The following is a 17,118-nucleotide window of genomic DNA, read 5'->3' on the forward strand; positions in this document are numbered from 1 at the left end:
TGTATTTCTAAATCACATAAATGACGGGAACTAAAACAAACAATGACGTAAACTAAAAACAACTATTGATATTACTGTATCTGATTTTTTTTATTAATTCTGTTCCGAGAAAACTTAATATAATCTTATGCCAGCTTAGAAATTTTAAAAGTGATCTTAATTATGATTGGTTCCAAGATCACCTGATTGATAATGCTTCCTGTCCATGTGGTGCTCCTAAAGAGGATACAGTGCATTTTTTCTTTCAATGTTCTTTATATTCCAATTCAAAACATCATATTACATCCATTTATAATTTGTTAAGTTATGTAAATCTTCACTGTTTAGTATCTGGTATCATCAATGCACCTGATCATTTAAATAATTCTATTCTTTATCATGTTAATCTATATATTAAATCTTCAAAGCGTTTTTCTATGTATACATGATAAACTACATGTAGTAAAAATACTGACGTCATTATGCATATAAAATTTGCAGCAAGTTTCTTATCCTTATATTTTAATACTGTAACATTATACCATTCTAGTACAAATGTGTGAATGAATGTGTGAGTGAGTTCTTAGTGTGTACATATATGTATCTATGTATTACATACTAGTTTTCATTTTTGGGTCTGGCATTGATATGTTATGGTTCCACTTAACTATTGACCAATTCTATTTTGGAGAATTATTCCATTAACTGTAATTATTTCTATTTTGATATAACTAATACTATACTACCGTCTATTCAGTAACCAATAGTGCTTTTTCTAGCAATATATCATTAATTTTAGTATCTAAATATGGAACATAACATCTTTCTGCCAGGTCCAACCGGAATATCAGAAGAAGAAGACTTATATAGGCCTGTTGTCTTATTCTTTTGACAATACTGTACTTTATATGTGTATTGTTAATAAAATATTTTGAAATTAAAACAAAGAAAATTTGTACATTTTTCAAATATAATCAAATAAGGTATATTACTTTATTGCATTTTTGCCAGTGAAATATAGAAAATTATCAAGCTAATAAAACTTTTAACTGCAGCGATTTTGTTTTTCGTTTTGGACAAATCAGAGCGAACCTTTGTATTCACCTCATTGAAACTTGCCGATTTTTCTTATCAAAGCGAAGATAAACAAATTAGTTATTGTGCTGTTTTTCTGAAATATTCTAGTTTTTGACAAAATACTCACTTGACATTAGCCATTCATGCACAGATTCTCCTTAAATTGCGTTGATCAGTACTTTCAAAATGGCGCTGTCAACTTGACGTGAAGTAAAGAGATGACGCCATGAATTATGTTACTGATTCCCGCACTTTTTGACACTATTAATTTATCAATGTATTGGATGGGATGGCTTTGCACTATATCGATATCGATATTATGTCATACTCGTGAAATATATGTTATATTAAACGGCAAACCATTCAATATCTTCTATATATATTGTTTTGCGTTCTTTTTTTTACCTTATTTTAATTTTTCATGCAGTGGTGAAATGTGCAGTCTGTGACGTCATGTTTTTATTCAGGGCTTTATGTTAATAATGCCCACCGACATTCAGTGGCATGAAAGACACTTTGTTAATAATGACCAGTTTTTGACGACAAACTTTGTAAACATAATACACACTTCGACCACGGCATGGAAATACAGGGACATTATGAGAGATAATGTACGCTACAAACAATAGAGCAATGGTTTAAAAATAAACTATGGACTCCAAATCACATGTATGCGTAAACTGGTGTCATACTGGTAAATATCTTCATATCATGTAGTTCGTCTGTCAGATAACTTGTAGCCAAGGGTGTCCAGTGTTTTACCCGTGTGGATACCTGTGTGAATACCTGTGTGGATACCTGTGTAGGGTTTAGAATATGGAACGCTCGTATCACACCGTAATCTATGTGTACCTTACAATGTTGCACAAAGTAGCCGTATAAACCGTGCTAGCGTTGATTCAACTTATTTAGCAGTGGGAGTTGGTGACAAACGTGCCGAGTCCGGATTATTCTGATCACCTTGAGAAGTCACCATGGCGGACCTCAAACTGTACTACTACCCTATATCATTCTACTCCAAAAAGGTATTTATAGATCCACAACGCTCCTATCACAGCTGCATTAAAGAATCTTTTGATAGAACTTGCACGGTACATGCGTAGTGAAGTATTTCTGCGATCTATCAGAGTTACTGCCCTTCCTTCCAGCGGGCTTTTACATTGATAAATATTGTTACATTTGTATCCCACACTTCTCAGTCCTCGAATACAATAAATGGTGATTTCGATTAAACACGGTAAATACTTCCGTACATGACTGAAAACTAGTTACATACAGACGTCATGAACTAACCGTTACGTGACGAATTCTTACCTTTCTAAGTATGCATTGTGTAGTAAGAAGGTGCCTGAAGAGGTAACCGACTAATTAACTTTCGGTGTGTTTGAAACTGAATAGTCACGTTTGTGGGTTCCCACCTTTTTCTGTTTCCATAACGCCTCCTAGGGGTTTAAGTGTGTATATTGTACAGAAGACGTAGTTTTGAAGAACAGCTGTCGATATTTTCATGGATGATAAATTGTATGTAGATTCTATTGAAAATGTATTGTCAGAACACGAGCTGTCGGGGTTGTCATGGATAGTACATTTTATTTATATTCTATTTATAGAAGATGTATTGTTCGAACAGTGGCTGTGGAGATTTTCATGCATTATACATTTTATATGTTTACTAGTGTGTTTTACTTGTCACAGGCGCTTCTGGCGTTATTCGAGAAAGAGGCAAAGTTTCGGGAGCAAATTGTTGTAATAATGAAAGGTGAGCAGAACGAGCCGTGGTACATGAAGGTGACACCTAAAGGTACAGTCCCCGCATTAGAAGTCCCAGGGACTGTCCTGACTGACTCGGAGGATATCGTCAACTACTTGGATAAACAGCTGGACACTGGTGAGAACAGATAATGGTAATGTAAAATTGTTTGATGTGTAATCGGTCAAGTGTCTGCTTCTGTTCTCTTTTGTTAACCAACAATAACTAAAACCAACAATCAATAAAATATATAACCACAAAAACAAAAATAACAAATCAATAATTATAATAAAACCAACAATCAATAAAATATATAACCACAAAAACAAAAATAACAAAACAATAATTATAATAAAACCAACAATCACTAAAACAGCAATCACAAAAACAACAACAATCATCAAAACCAACAAACCAGCAATCACTAAAACAACAATCACTAAAACAACATTTACCAAAATCAACAATCCCCAAAATCAAAAATCACTAAAACCAACAATCAGTGAAATATTACATTGAGATTAGAGATTGTTAACTTACTATTTAACGGTCTTCAATCAAATGCTATCCGAGCGACAGATAGATAATGATTGGCTAAGTTCATTTAAGGACGGACACCTCTGTGTATTATTTTACGTCTTACCAACAATAAGATCATTTAAGGACGACACCCCTGTGTATTATTTTACGTCTTACCAACAATAAGATCATGTAAGGACGACTCCCCTATATATCATTTTACGTGTTTTCAACAGATAAGACCTTTTAGGACGGACTCCTCTGTGAATTATTTTACGTGATATCAACAAATAATGTCTTTTTAAGTATTATGTGATCGTAGAATTAATATCATATTATGTCAGCTTTGGTAGTTATCTCAATAATGATCTCTTTAACTCTCAACTTGGTGACAGTTCAGTCTGCCTGTGTGGTTTTCCATATGAAGATAGTTATCATTTTTTGTCTGCACTATCCCCTTTATACTAACCCAAGATTATATCTTTTCAACTCTATTTATGAACTCGATAGCACTATTCCGCTAACTATCCAAACTGTCTTGCATGTGTCTGAAACGCATGATGTTATCACACAAAATTATTTTAGAGAAGGTTCAATGTTACGTCAGAAATACAAATCGCTGTAACTGAATTATGTAGAATAGTTTATAAACTGTAATTTATACAGAATGACAGACTTATTCTATCCCATGATGATTTAATTGATATGGTACAGTCTGCTATTTTTATAATGATTTATTACTTTCATATAATGATAATGATAATGTACTGTTACAGTGTATTATCATTTTAGGGAGATGCCTTGCATAGGATATGCATGTTGCCTAATTCCCATTGAAGCAAAGATCTACACAATAAAATATTATAAAATGAAAATAATGACGGACTCCCCTGTGTACAGTTGTACGTCCTATCTACATATATAGAGGATATTGAATGGTATTCCATTTAATATACATATTTCACGAGTATGACAGAATATTATTATTTTCACGAGTGCGAAGCACGAGTGAAAAATATCGAAATATTCTGTCAAACGAGGGAAATTTTGTTATATTGAACGGGAAAATATTCAATTTTCTTTTTATTGCATTTTATATATGTAAAACAAAATTAAAAACATCGAAAAATTAATAGTGTCAAAAATGCGGAAATCAGTAACATAATTCATGACGTCATCTCTTTGTGACGTTACTCCACGTCAACTTGACAGCGCCATTTTGATAGGACTGATCAACACAATGTATGCGTTTTCTGCTGTTATAGGATGATCTGTGCATGAATAGCTAACGTCAAGTGAATATTTCAGAAATACAGCAAAATTACAAATTTATCTATCTTCCATTCGTTTGGAAAATGTTCAATGAGGTGAATACAAAGGTTGGCTCTGATTGATAAAAAACTAAAAACTTACATTTTCACTGCTGCATATTTTATTTTCACTGCAAAATCCTATATTTTCACTGCTCTTTCCTGCAGTGAAAATATAAGTTTTATTAGTTTGATTAATTTCTATATTTCTCTGGCAAAAATGCAATAAAATGTTTTTTAAGGACGGACATCTATGTAGTCTATATGCGGCAGCTGCGGTATGATTGTGCTGTCTTCTTGTGACAGCGCAGAACTGATGGCGACATTTTTGTGCTACCCAACTGAAGCATACTGCCAAAGTCATTCAGAAGGACACCCAACCCGGTCACATAATACTGACAACTAGCATGATATCGTATACGGGTAGCATGACTATATGGTCAAGAATACGTCATGGTTTTACTCTTTCCTTCGTAGGGATCCAACTAATACCAAGCCCTGAAACCAAGATTGGACAGGATGTCGATAAGTGGCGAAAACAGTTTAACGACTTAAACATAGAAGTGATTACGAATGGAATCTTGTTTTATCAGGAGCTGTCAGAAACAGGGATTAAACTCCCGTCTTTTTTGAAGAAATCGCTCGATTCAGGTAAGTTATGAGTTTATTGCAGTATTTCGAGAGCTGCGAGATGGAAACTCACTTCTTTGAAGACAAAATTCTGTTTTGAGTTTGTAAACATGTTTTGGATTGTGCCTTTCGTTGATTATTTTTCACTTTTTGTTATAATTTTATTGTATATATATATCATTGGCAATATTCATTTTGTATTTGTTGTCCGATTCATACTAAATAACAGTGACCCCTGTCATACTCACATTATATCATACATTTCTGTACCTGGTAGTTTAACACCGACGAACATGCTAGTTACATATACTATACACTTAGTACAATACATGTGATAGTCACCCCCATAACTGGTCCACTGTATATGTTACACTTAGTACAATACATGTGATAGTCACCCCCATAACTGGTCCACTGTATATGTTACACTTAGTACAATACATGTGATAGTCACCCCCATAACTGGTCCACTGTATATGTTACACTTAGTACAATACATGTGATAGTCACCCCCATAACTGGTCCACTGTATATGTTACACTTAGTACAATACATGTGATAGTCACCCCCATAACTGGTCCACCGTATATGTTACACATAGTACAATACATGTGATAGTCACCCCCATAACTGGTCCACTGTATATGTTACACTTAGTACAATACATGTGATAGTCACCCCCATAACTGGTCCACCGTATATGTTACACATAGTACAATACATGTGATAGTCACCCCCATAACTGGTCCACTGTATATGATACACTTAGTACAATACGTGTCATAGTTCATCCCCATAACTGGTCCACTGTATATGTTACACTTAGTACAATACATGTGATAGTCATCCCCATAACTGGTCCACTGTATATGTTACACTTAGTACAATACATGTGATAGTCATCCCCATAACTGACCCACTGTATATGTTACACTTAGTACAATACATGTGATAGTCACCCCCATAACTGGTCCACCGTATATGTTACACTTAGTACAATACATGTGATAGTCATCCCCATAACTGGTCCACTGTATATGTTACACTTAGTACAATACATGTGATAGTCATCCCCATAACTGGTCCACCGTATATGTTACACTTAGTACAATACATGTGATAGTCACCCCCATAACTGGTCCACCGTATATGTTACACTTAGTACAATACATGTGATAGTCACCCCCATAACTGGTCCACTGTATATGTTACACTTAGTACAATACATGTGATAGTCACCCCCATAACTGGTCCACTGTATATGTTACACTTAGTACAATACATGTGATAGTCACCCCCATAACTGGTCCACCGTATATGTTACACTTAGTACAATACATGTGATAGTCACCCCCATAACTGGTCCACCGTATATGTTACACTTAGTACAATACATGTGATAGTCATCCCCATAACTGGTCCACTGTATATGTTACACTTAGTACAATACATGTGATAGTCACCCCCATAACTGGTCCACTGTATATGTTACACTTAGTACAATACATGTGATAGTCACCCCCATAACTGGTCCACTGTATATGTTACACTTAGTACAATACATGTGAAGGTCACCCCCATAACTGGTCCACTGTATATGTTACACTTAGTACAATACATGTGATAGTCACCCCCATAACTGGTCCACTGTATATGTTACACTTAGTACAATACATGTGATAGTCATCCCCATAACTGGTCCACTGTATATGTTACACTTAGTACAATACATGTGAAGGTCACCCCCATAACTGGTCCACTGTATATGTTACACTTAGTACAATACATGTGATAGTCATCCCCATAACTGGTCCACTGTATATGTTACACTTAGTACAATACATGTGATAGTCATCCCCATAACTGGTCCACCGTATATGTTACACTTAGTACAATACATGTGATAGTCACCCCCATAACTGGTCCACCGTATATGTTACACTTAGTACAATACATGTGATAGTCATCCCCATAACTGGTCCACCGTATATGTTACACTTAGTACAATACACGTGATAGTCACCCCCATAACTGGTCCACCGTATATGTTACACTTAGTACAATACACGTGATAGTCATCCCCATAACTGGTCCACTGTATATGTTACACTTAGTACAATACATGTGATAGTCACCCCCATAACTGGTCCACTGTATATGTTACACTTAGTACAATACATGTGATAGTCACCCCCATAACTGGTCCACCGTATATGTTACACTTAGTACAATACATGTGATAGTCATCCCCATAACTGGTCCACCGTATATGTTACACTTAGTACAATACATGTGATAGTCACCCCCATAACTGGTCCACTGTATATGTTACACTTAGTACAATACATGTGATAGTCACCCCCATAACTGGTCCACTGTATATGTTACACTTAGTACAATACATGTGATAGTCATCCCCATAACTGGTCCACTGTATATGATACACTTAGTACAATACATGTGATAGTCACCCCCATAACTGGTCCACTGTATATGTTACACTTAGTACAATACATGTGATAGTCATCCCCATAACTGGTCCACCGTATATGTTACACTTAGTACAATACATGTGATAGTCACCTCCATAACTGGTCCACTGTATATGTTACACTTAGTACAATACATGTGATAGTCACCCCCATAACTGGTCCACTGTATATGTTACACTTAGTACAATACATGTGATAGTCACCCCCATAACTGGTCCACTGTATATGTTACACTTAGTACAATACATGTGATAGTCATCCCCATAACTGGTCCACTGTATATGTTACACTTAGTACAATACATGTGATAGTCATCCCCATAACTGGTCCACTGTATATGTTACACTTAGTACAATACATGTGATAGTCACCCCCATAACTGGTCCACTGTATATGTTACACTTAGTACAATACATGTGATAGTCATCCCCATAACTGGTCCACTGTATGTTACACTTAGTACAATACATGTGATAGTCACCCCCATAACTGGTCCACCGTATATGTTACACTTAGTACAATACATGTGATAGTCACCCCCATAACTGGTCCACTGTATATGTTACACTTAGTACAATACATGTGATAGTCATCCCCATAACTGGTCCACCGTATATGTTACACTTAGTACAATACATGTGATAGTCACCCCCATAACTGGTCCACCGTATATGTTACACTTAGTACAATACATGTGATAGTCACCCCCATAACTGGTCCACCGTATATGTTACACTTAGTACAATACATGTGATAGTCACCCCCATAACTGGTCCACTGTATATGTTACACTTAGTACAATACATGCTATAGTCACCCCCATAACTGGTCCACCGTATATGTTACACTTAGTACAATACATGTGATAGTCACCCCCATAACTGACCCACTGTATATGTTACACTTAGTACAATACATGTGATAGTCATCCCCATAACTGACCCACTGTATGTGTTACACTTAGTACAATACATGTGATAGTCACCCCCATAACTGACCCACTGTATATGTTACACTTAGTACAATACATGTGATAGTCATCCCCATAACTGGTCCACTGTATATGTTACACTTAGTACAATACATGTGATAGTCACCCCCATAACTGGTCCACTGTATATGTTACACTTAGTACAATACATGTGATAGTCATCCCCATAACTGGTCCACCGTATATGTTACACTTAGTACAATACATGTGATAGTCATCCCCATAACTGGTCCACCGTATATGTTACACTTAGTACAATACATGTGATAGTCATCCCCATAACTGGTCCACCGTATATGTTACACTTAGTACAATACATGTGATAGTCATCCCCATAACTGACCCACCGTATATGTTACACTTAGTACAATACATGTGATAGTCACCCCCATAACTGGTCCACTGTATATGTTACACTTAGTACAATACATGTGGTAGTCATCCCCATAACTGACCCACTGTATATGTTACACTGAGTACAATACATGTGATAGTCATCCCCATAACTGGTCCACCGTATATGTTACACTTAGTACAATACATGTGATAGTCATCCCCATAACTGGTCCACTGTATATGTTACACTTAGTACAATACATGTGATAGTCATCCCCATAACTGACCCACCGTATATGTTACACTTAGTACAATACATGTGATAGTCATCCCCATAACTGGTCCACTGTATATGTTACACTTAGTACAATACATGTGATAGTCATCCCCATAACTGGTCCACCGTATATGTTACACTTAGTACAATACATGTGATAGTCACCCCCATAACTGGTCCACTGTATATGTTACACTTAGTACAATACATGTGATAGTCATCCCCATAACTGGTCCGCCGTATATGTTACACTTAGTACAATACATGTGATAGTCACCCCCATAACTGGTCCACCGTATATGTTACACTTAGTACAATACATGTGATAGTCACCCCCATAACTGGTCCACTGTATATGTTACACTTAGTACAATACATGCTATAGTCACCCCCATAACTGGTCCACCGTATATGTTACACTTAGTACAATACATGTGATAGTCACCCCCATAACTGACCCACTGTATATGTTACACTTAGTACAATACATGTGATAGTCATCCCCATAACTGACCCACTGTATGTGTTACACTTAGTACAATACATGTGATAGTCACCCCCATAACTGACCCACTGTATATGTTACACTTAGTACAATACATGTGATAGTCATCCCCATAACTGGTCCACTGTATATGTTACACTTAGTACAATACATGTGATAGTCACCCCCATAACTGGTCCACTGTATATGTTACACTTAGTACAATACATGTGATAGTCATCCCCATAACTGGTCCACCGTATATGTTACACTTAGTACAATACATGTGATAGTCATCCCCATAACTGGTCCACCGTATATGTTACACTTAGTACAATACATGTGATAGTCATCCCCATAACTGGTCCACCGTATATGTTACACTTAGTACAATACATGTGATAGTCATCCCCATAACTGACCCACCGTATATGTTACACTTAGTACAATACATGTGATAGTCACCCCCATAACTGGTCCACTGTATATGTTACACTTAGTACAATACATGTGGTAGTCATCCCCATAACTGACCCACTGTATATGTTACACTGAGTACAATACATGTGATAGTCATCCCCATAACTGGTCCACCGTATATGTTACACTTAGTACAATACATGTGATAGTCATCCCCATAACTGGTCCACTGTATATGTTACACTTAGTACAATACATGTGATAGTCATCCCCATAACTGACCCACCGTATATGTTACACTTAGTACAATACATGTGATAGTCATCCCCATAACTGGTCCACTGTATATGTTACACTTAGTACAATACATGTGATAGTCATCCCCATAACTGGTCCACCGTATATGTTACACTTAGTACAATACATGTGATAGTCACCCCCATAACTGGTCCACTGTATATGTTACACTTAGTACAATACATGTGATAGTCATCCCCATAACTGGTCCGCCGTATATGTTACACTTAGTACAATACATGTGATAGTCATCCCCATAACTGGTCCACCGTATATGTTACACTTAGTACAATACATGTGGTAGTCACCCCCATAACTGACCCACTGTATATGTTACACTTAGTACAATACATGTGATAGTCACCCCCATAACTGGTCCACCGTATATGTTACACTTAGTACAATACATGTGATAGTCACCCCCATAACTGGTCCACTGTATATGTTACACTTAGTACAATACATGTGATAGTCACCCCCATAACTGGTCCACCGTATATGTTACACTTAGTACAATACATGTGATAGTCACCCCCATAACTGGTCCACTGTATATGATACACTTAGTACAATACATGTGATAGTCATCCCCATAACTGGTCCACTGTATATGTTACACTTAGTACAATACATGTGATAGTCACCCCCATAACTGGTCCACTGTATATGTTACACTTAGTACAATACATGTGATAGTCATCCCCATAACTGGTCCACTGTATATGTTACACTTAGTACAATACATGTGATAGTCACCCCCATAACTGGTCCACTGTATATGTTACACTTAGTACAATACATGTGATAGTCACCCCCATAACTGGTCCACTGTATATGTTACACTTAGTACAATACATGTGATAGTCACCCCCATAACTGGTCCACTGTATATGTTACACTTAGTACAATACATGTGATAGTCATCCCCATAACTGGTCCACCGTATTTGTTACACGTAGTACAATACATGTGATAGTCATCCCCATAACTGGTCCACTGTATATGTTACACTTAGTACAATACATGTGATAGTCACCCCCATAACTGGTCCACTGTATATGTTACACTTAGTACAATACATGTGATAGTCACCCCCATAACTGGTCCACCGTATATGTTACACTTAGTACAATACATGTGATAGTCACCCCCATAACTGGTCCACTGTATATGTTACATTTAGTACAATACATGTGATAGTCACCCCTATAACTGGTCCACTGTATATGTTACACTTAGTACAATACATGTGATAGTCACCCCCATAACTGGTCCACTGTATATGTTACACTTAGTACAATACATGTGATAGTCATCCCCATAACTGGTCCACTGTATATGTTACACTTAGTACAATACATGTGATAGTCACCCCCATAACTGGTCCACTGTATATGTTACACTTAGTACAATACATGTGATAGTCACCCCCATAACTGGTCCACTGTATATGTTACACTTAGTACAATACATGTGATAGTCATCCCCATAACTGGTCCACTGTATATGTTACACTTAGTACAATACATGTGATAGTCATCCCCATAACTGGTCCACTGTATATGTTACACTTAGTACAATACATGTGATAGTCATCCCCATAACTGGTCCACTGTATATGTTACACTTAGTACAATACATGTGATAGTCACCCCCATAACTGGTCCACTGTATATGTTACACTTAGTACAATACATGTGATAGTCATCCCCATAACTGGTCCACTGTATATGTTACACTTAGTACAATACATGTGATAGTCACCCCCATAACTGGTCCACTGTATATGTTACACTTAGTACAATACATGTGATAGTCACCCCCATAACTGGTCCACTGTATATGTTACACTTAGTACAATACATGTGATAGTCATCCCCATAACTGACCCACTGTATATGTTACACTTAGTACAATACATGTGATAGTCACCCCCATAACTGGTCCACTGTATATGTTACACTTAGTACAATACATGTGATAGTCACCCCCATAACTGGTCCACCGTATATGTTACACTTAGTACAATACATGTGATAGTCATCCCCATAACTGGTCCACCGTATATGTTACACTTAGTACAATACATGTGATAGTCATCCCCATAACTGGTCCACCGTATATGTTACACTTAGTACAATACATGTGATAGTCACCCCCATAACTGACCCACTGTATATGTTACACTTAGTACAATACATGTGATAGTCACCCCCATAACTGGTCCACCGTATATGTTACACTTAGTACAATACATGTGATAGTCATCCCCATAACTGGTCCACCGTATATGTTACACTTAGTACAATACATGTGATAGTCACCCCCATAACTGGTCCACTGTATATGTTACACTTAGTACAATACATGTGATAGTCACCCCCATAACTGGTCCACTGTATATGTTACACTTAGTACAATACATGTGATAGTCACCCCCATAACTGGTCCACTGTATATGTTACACTTAGTACAATACATGTGATAGTCATCCCCATAACTGGTCCACTGTATATGTTACACTTAGTACAATACATGTGATAGTCACCCCCATAACTGGTCCACCGTATATGTTACACTTAGTACAATACATGTGATAGTCACCCCCATAACTGGTCCACTGTATATGTTACACTTAGTACAATACATGTGATAGTCATCCCCATAACTGGTCCACTGTATATGTTACACTTAGTACAATACATGTGATAGTCATCCCCATAACTGGTCCACTGTATATGTTACACTTAGTACAATACATGTGATAGTCACCCCCATAACTGGTCCACTGTATATGTTACACTTAGTACAATACATGTGATAGTCACCCCCATAACTGGTCCACTGTATATGTTACACTTAGTACAATACATGTGATAGTCACCCCCATAACTGGTCCACCGTATATGTTACACTTAGTACAATACATGTGATAGTCACCCCCATAACTGGTCCACCGTATATGTTACACTTAGTACAATACATGTGATAGTCACCCCCATAACTGGTCCACTGTATATGTTACACTTAGTACAATACATGTGATAGTCACCCCCATAACTGGTCCACTGTATATGATACACTTAGTACAATACATGTGATAGTCACCCCCATAACTGGTCCACTGTATATGGATGGTTTACATGGGTTATGGAAGATTTGGACAAATCATCACAGATAAATATAAATATTGTATACATTATTCTACGAAAGTACCTCACCGTCATGTTACGAGTTACCTTATCTACATGTTCCTAACTGGTTATATGATAATCTTTTCTCCACGACAGCAAAGGAATCTATGCGGAATGAACGAAAAACACTCCAGGAAAAGGCAGACAAGTACCCAGAACACAGGAAGGATTTCCTCGCTAAAATTAGCATACACGACCAACGGATGGCTAAACTAGAAAACAAGGAGGTCGTTAAACAGTACCTCAACGAGCTGGATACACTGTTTGATCAGATAGAATCGAGGCTGGCTGAAACGCGTAAAGGTAAGTTTTTAGTGGTAAGTTTTTAGTGGTAAGTGTTTATTTAGTATTTGGTAAGTGTTCAGTATTCAGTGATACATGTTTAATGGGAAGTGCTTAGTGGGTGGTACGTTTTTAGTGGTACGCTTTTTTGTTTTAAGTGTTTTGTGATAAGTGTTAATTGGCAAGTGTTTAGTGATAAATGTTTAGTGGTGTGTGTCTAATGGTAAGTGTTAAGTGTTAAGTGGTAAGTGTTTAGTGATAAGTGTTCATTTGGTTGTAATTGCTTCGTTGAAAGTGAAAAGTGGGTGGTGTATAGTGGTAAGTGTTTCGTGGTAAGTGTTAAGTGGGGTGGTAAGTTTTTAATGGTAAGTGTTTAGTGATAAATGTTTAAAGGAAAGTGTTAAATGGTAAGCGTTAATTGACAAGTGTTAAGTGGGTGGTAAGTGTTTCGTGGTAAGTGTTTAGTAAAAGTGTTTAGTAGTATGTGTCTAGTGGTAAGTGTTTAATGGTAATTGTTTAATGGTAAGTGTTCAGTTGGTGGTAAGTGTTTCGTTGTGCGTGTAATGTGGGTAGTAAATATTTAGCGATAAGTGTTTAGTGTTAAGTGTTAAGGGTAAGTGGTTAATGGAAGGTAAGTGGTAAGTGTTTAGTAATACGTGTTTAGTAGAATGTGTTTAGTGGTAATTGTTTAATGGTAAATGTTCAGTTGGTGGTAAGTGTTTCGTTGTAAGTGTTAAGGGTAAGTGGTTAGTGGAAGGTAAATGTAAAGTGGTAAGTTTGCAGTAGAATGTGATATCACGAGCCACGTATAATGCCACTGGATAGTAATTCGGCGTCTAATGATACGACTTTAGCGGTAAATGTTAATGGCTTGTGTTTAGTGGTAAGCGTTTATTGGCAAATGTGTAGTGATTTGCGTGGAGTAGTTGGTGTTTGGTAGGAAATGTTTAGTGGTAAATATTGAGTGATTGTGTCCAGTGATTAATGTAAATGACTTGTGTTTAGTGGTTAGTACTTTGTTGTGAGTGTTATGGTTATTTTACCTACATGTATATGACCTATATTGCGGTAAGTTCTATTCACATCTTTCGAACAATCATATATAACAAAGATATCAATTACGTTTCGTATGGTATCCATACTGATCTGTATTTTTGTTTACCTTGGTATCCATACTGATCTGTATTTTTGTTTACCTTGGTATCCATACTGATCTGTATTTTTGTTTACCTTGGTATCCATACTGATCTGTATTTTTGTTTACCTTGGTATCCATACTGATCTGTATTTTTGTTTACCTTGGTATCCATAGTGAGCTGTATTTTGTTTACCTTGGTATCCATAGTTAGCTGTATTTTGTTTACCTTGGTATCCCTGCTGATCTGTATTTTTGTTAACCTGTTCGGGGTTGTCGCGGTGTCCGTCGTTTGTTCTTTATCATCCGTCGTAAACTTTTTCCTTTAACAGCTTCTTATCCATAACCAATATATTTTTGACCGATAGGTTCCTTGGATAATCACCAACAATGTTTTTGAAAAGACATGACCTTGACCCATATTCAATGTCAAAGGTGTCAGATATTAAATGACTTCTTCTCCATGACCGAAAGTCCCCGAATCCAGATATCTGGCTGATAAGTTTCCAGGACAAACCTTAAAGTTTGCGAAAAGAACTGAAATTGACCAATATTCAAGGTCACCGGGATAAAATGTGTTCAAATACTAACTGAATTCTTCTGAATAACTAAAAGTCTTAGAATCAAGATGATTGGTTGGTCGTTTCCTTGGATGAGAGTTCTGGTGAAAAGACAAACAACTTCATTCTTATGGTTTACCAAAAGGCTTGTTGACGTTTAACTAAATGGGATGATGTCCAGATAGTTCTGGAGTAAGTCGATCTCTGGAATACCCACGTAAACAAAAGACAATTCCTAATTCAGTGATTATTGGGACAATGTTCTGTGTGCCTGCCAAGCTTTAATTACTTCCACTAATTTGATTAAGGCAAAGTAGTTAATTATACGAGCTCATTACATGGTCTGCATTTACTGAATCATGTGACAATCATAAGATAAGATGTTTGTTTACAGAGCAAGGAGTGGCAGACAGCTGGCTGGTCGGATCCCGGTTCACCATGGCGGATATTAATCTCGTCGTATTGCTGGACCGACTCAGTTTTCTAGGAATGGAGGAACGGTACTTCACGCCCTCTAATCGACCTCTGACATACGATTTCTTCGTACGTATGGACAAACGCAAAAGTGTTCAACAACTTCGAAAGAACATTAAGAGACTATGGAAGATAATACTTGGCCGGATGTTGAAGAAGGCTATTCCTGTTGTGGTGGGGGTGTTAGGTGTAGTAGCTGGGATATTCTATTGGAGAGGCGTGGCCCAGGGATAGCGAATGTTCTGTACGGGGATGTGTGTATATATGTGTATGAAGAGTTGGCTGGTTTTTTTTTATATCATGAATAGAGTTCTAGCTCCCTAAAAAATGACAACAGTTGATCTCATTTTCGAAGCAGGTCGGAAACATCAGATAAAACCTTTGTAAATTCTGGTAGATGTTTTCGTCATTATGAATATTTTATAAATGTCAAACAAAATAATTTTTTTTAAAATATTTTGAACATTTCATTGTTTGTAAATACTGCTTGAGATATCGAAATGTACATTATATATGATTTTACACGTGAATAAATCAATATATAAAAATCAAGAATAATAAAAAATAAACAACCTATCTGATAACTGGCTTGTTATACTTTGTTATGCGTTCATGTCTAAATCGTAGACGCGTGTAATACCAATATTGTGACGTTACAAATACTTTATGACGTCACAATGAATATTAGACTTTGGGACATTGTCATCGGAAAGAACAAAACGTACTGTCCAAGTCGAAAACAATACTTGTGTTGGAACGAAAACTTGTTGAATATAAAGAATAAAAAACTCAAATATAATATAGATATCTTTAATTTAGGTAACAATAATGCTACCTTGTCTATTGAAATAATATTAATGAATTATAATACATGAATCACTATAAAGATATGATAAATCAATATCAATACA

The 17,118-nt window shown here is 36.6% G+C and overlaps 1 protein-coding gene across 1 annotated transcript; it reads left to right on the plus strand.

Annotated features, from left to right (window-relative positions):
* Positions 1-1,896: 1,896 nt before the first annotated feature.
* Positions 1,897-17,092, plus strand: LOC117337551 (ganglioside-induced differentiation-associated protein 1-like). Its single transcript, XM_033898581.1, has 5 exons — positions 1,897-2,081; positions 2,752-2,944; positions 5,113-5,286; positions 13,853-14,059; positions 16,128-17,092. Exons 1-5 carry the CDS (start codon positions 2,031-2,033, stop codon positions 16,439-16,441), a joined length of 939 nt encoding a protein of 312 aa, XP_033754472.1. The 5' UTR covers positions 1,897-2,030; the 3' UTR covers positions 16,442-17,092.
* Positions 17,093-17,118: the final 26 nt, after the last annotated feature.

This window comes from Pecten maximus, chromosome 11 (genome assembly GCF_902652985.1).
Source record: "Pecten maximus chromosome 11, xPecMax1.1, whole genome shotgun sequence".
Taxonomy (NCBI): domain Eukaryota; kingdom Metazoa; phylum Mollusca; class Bivalvia; order Pectinida; family Pectinidae; genus Pecten; species Pecten maximus.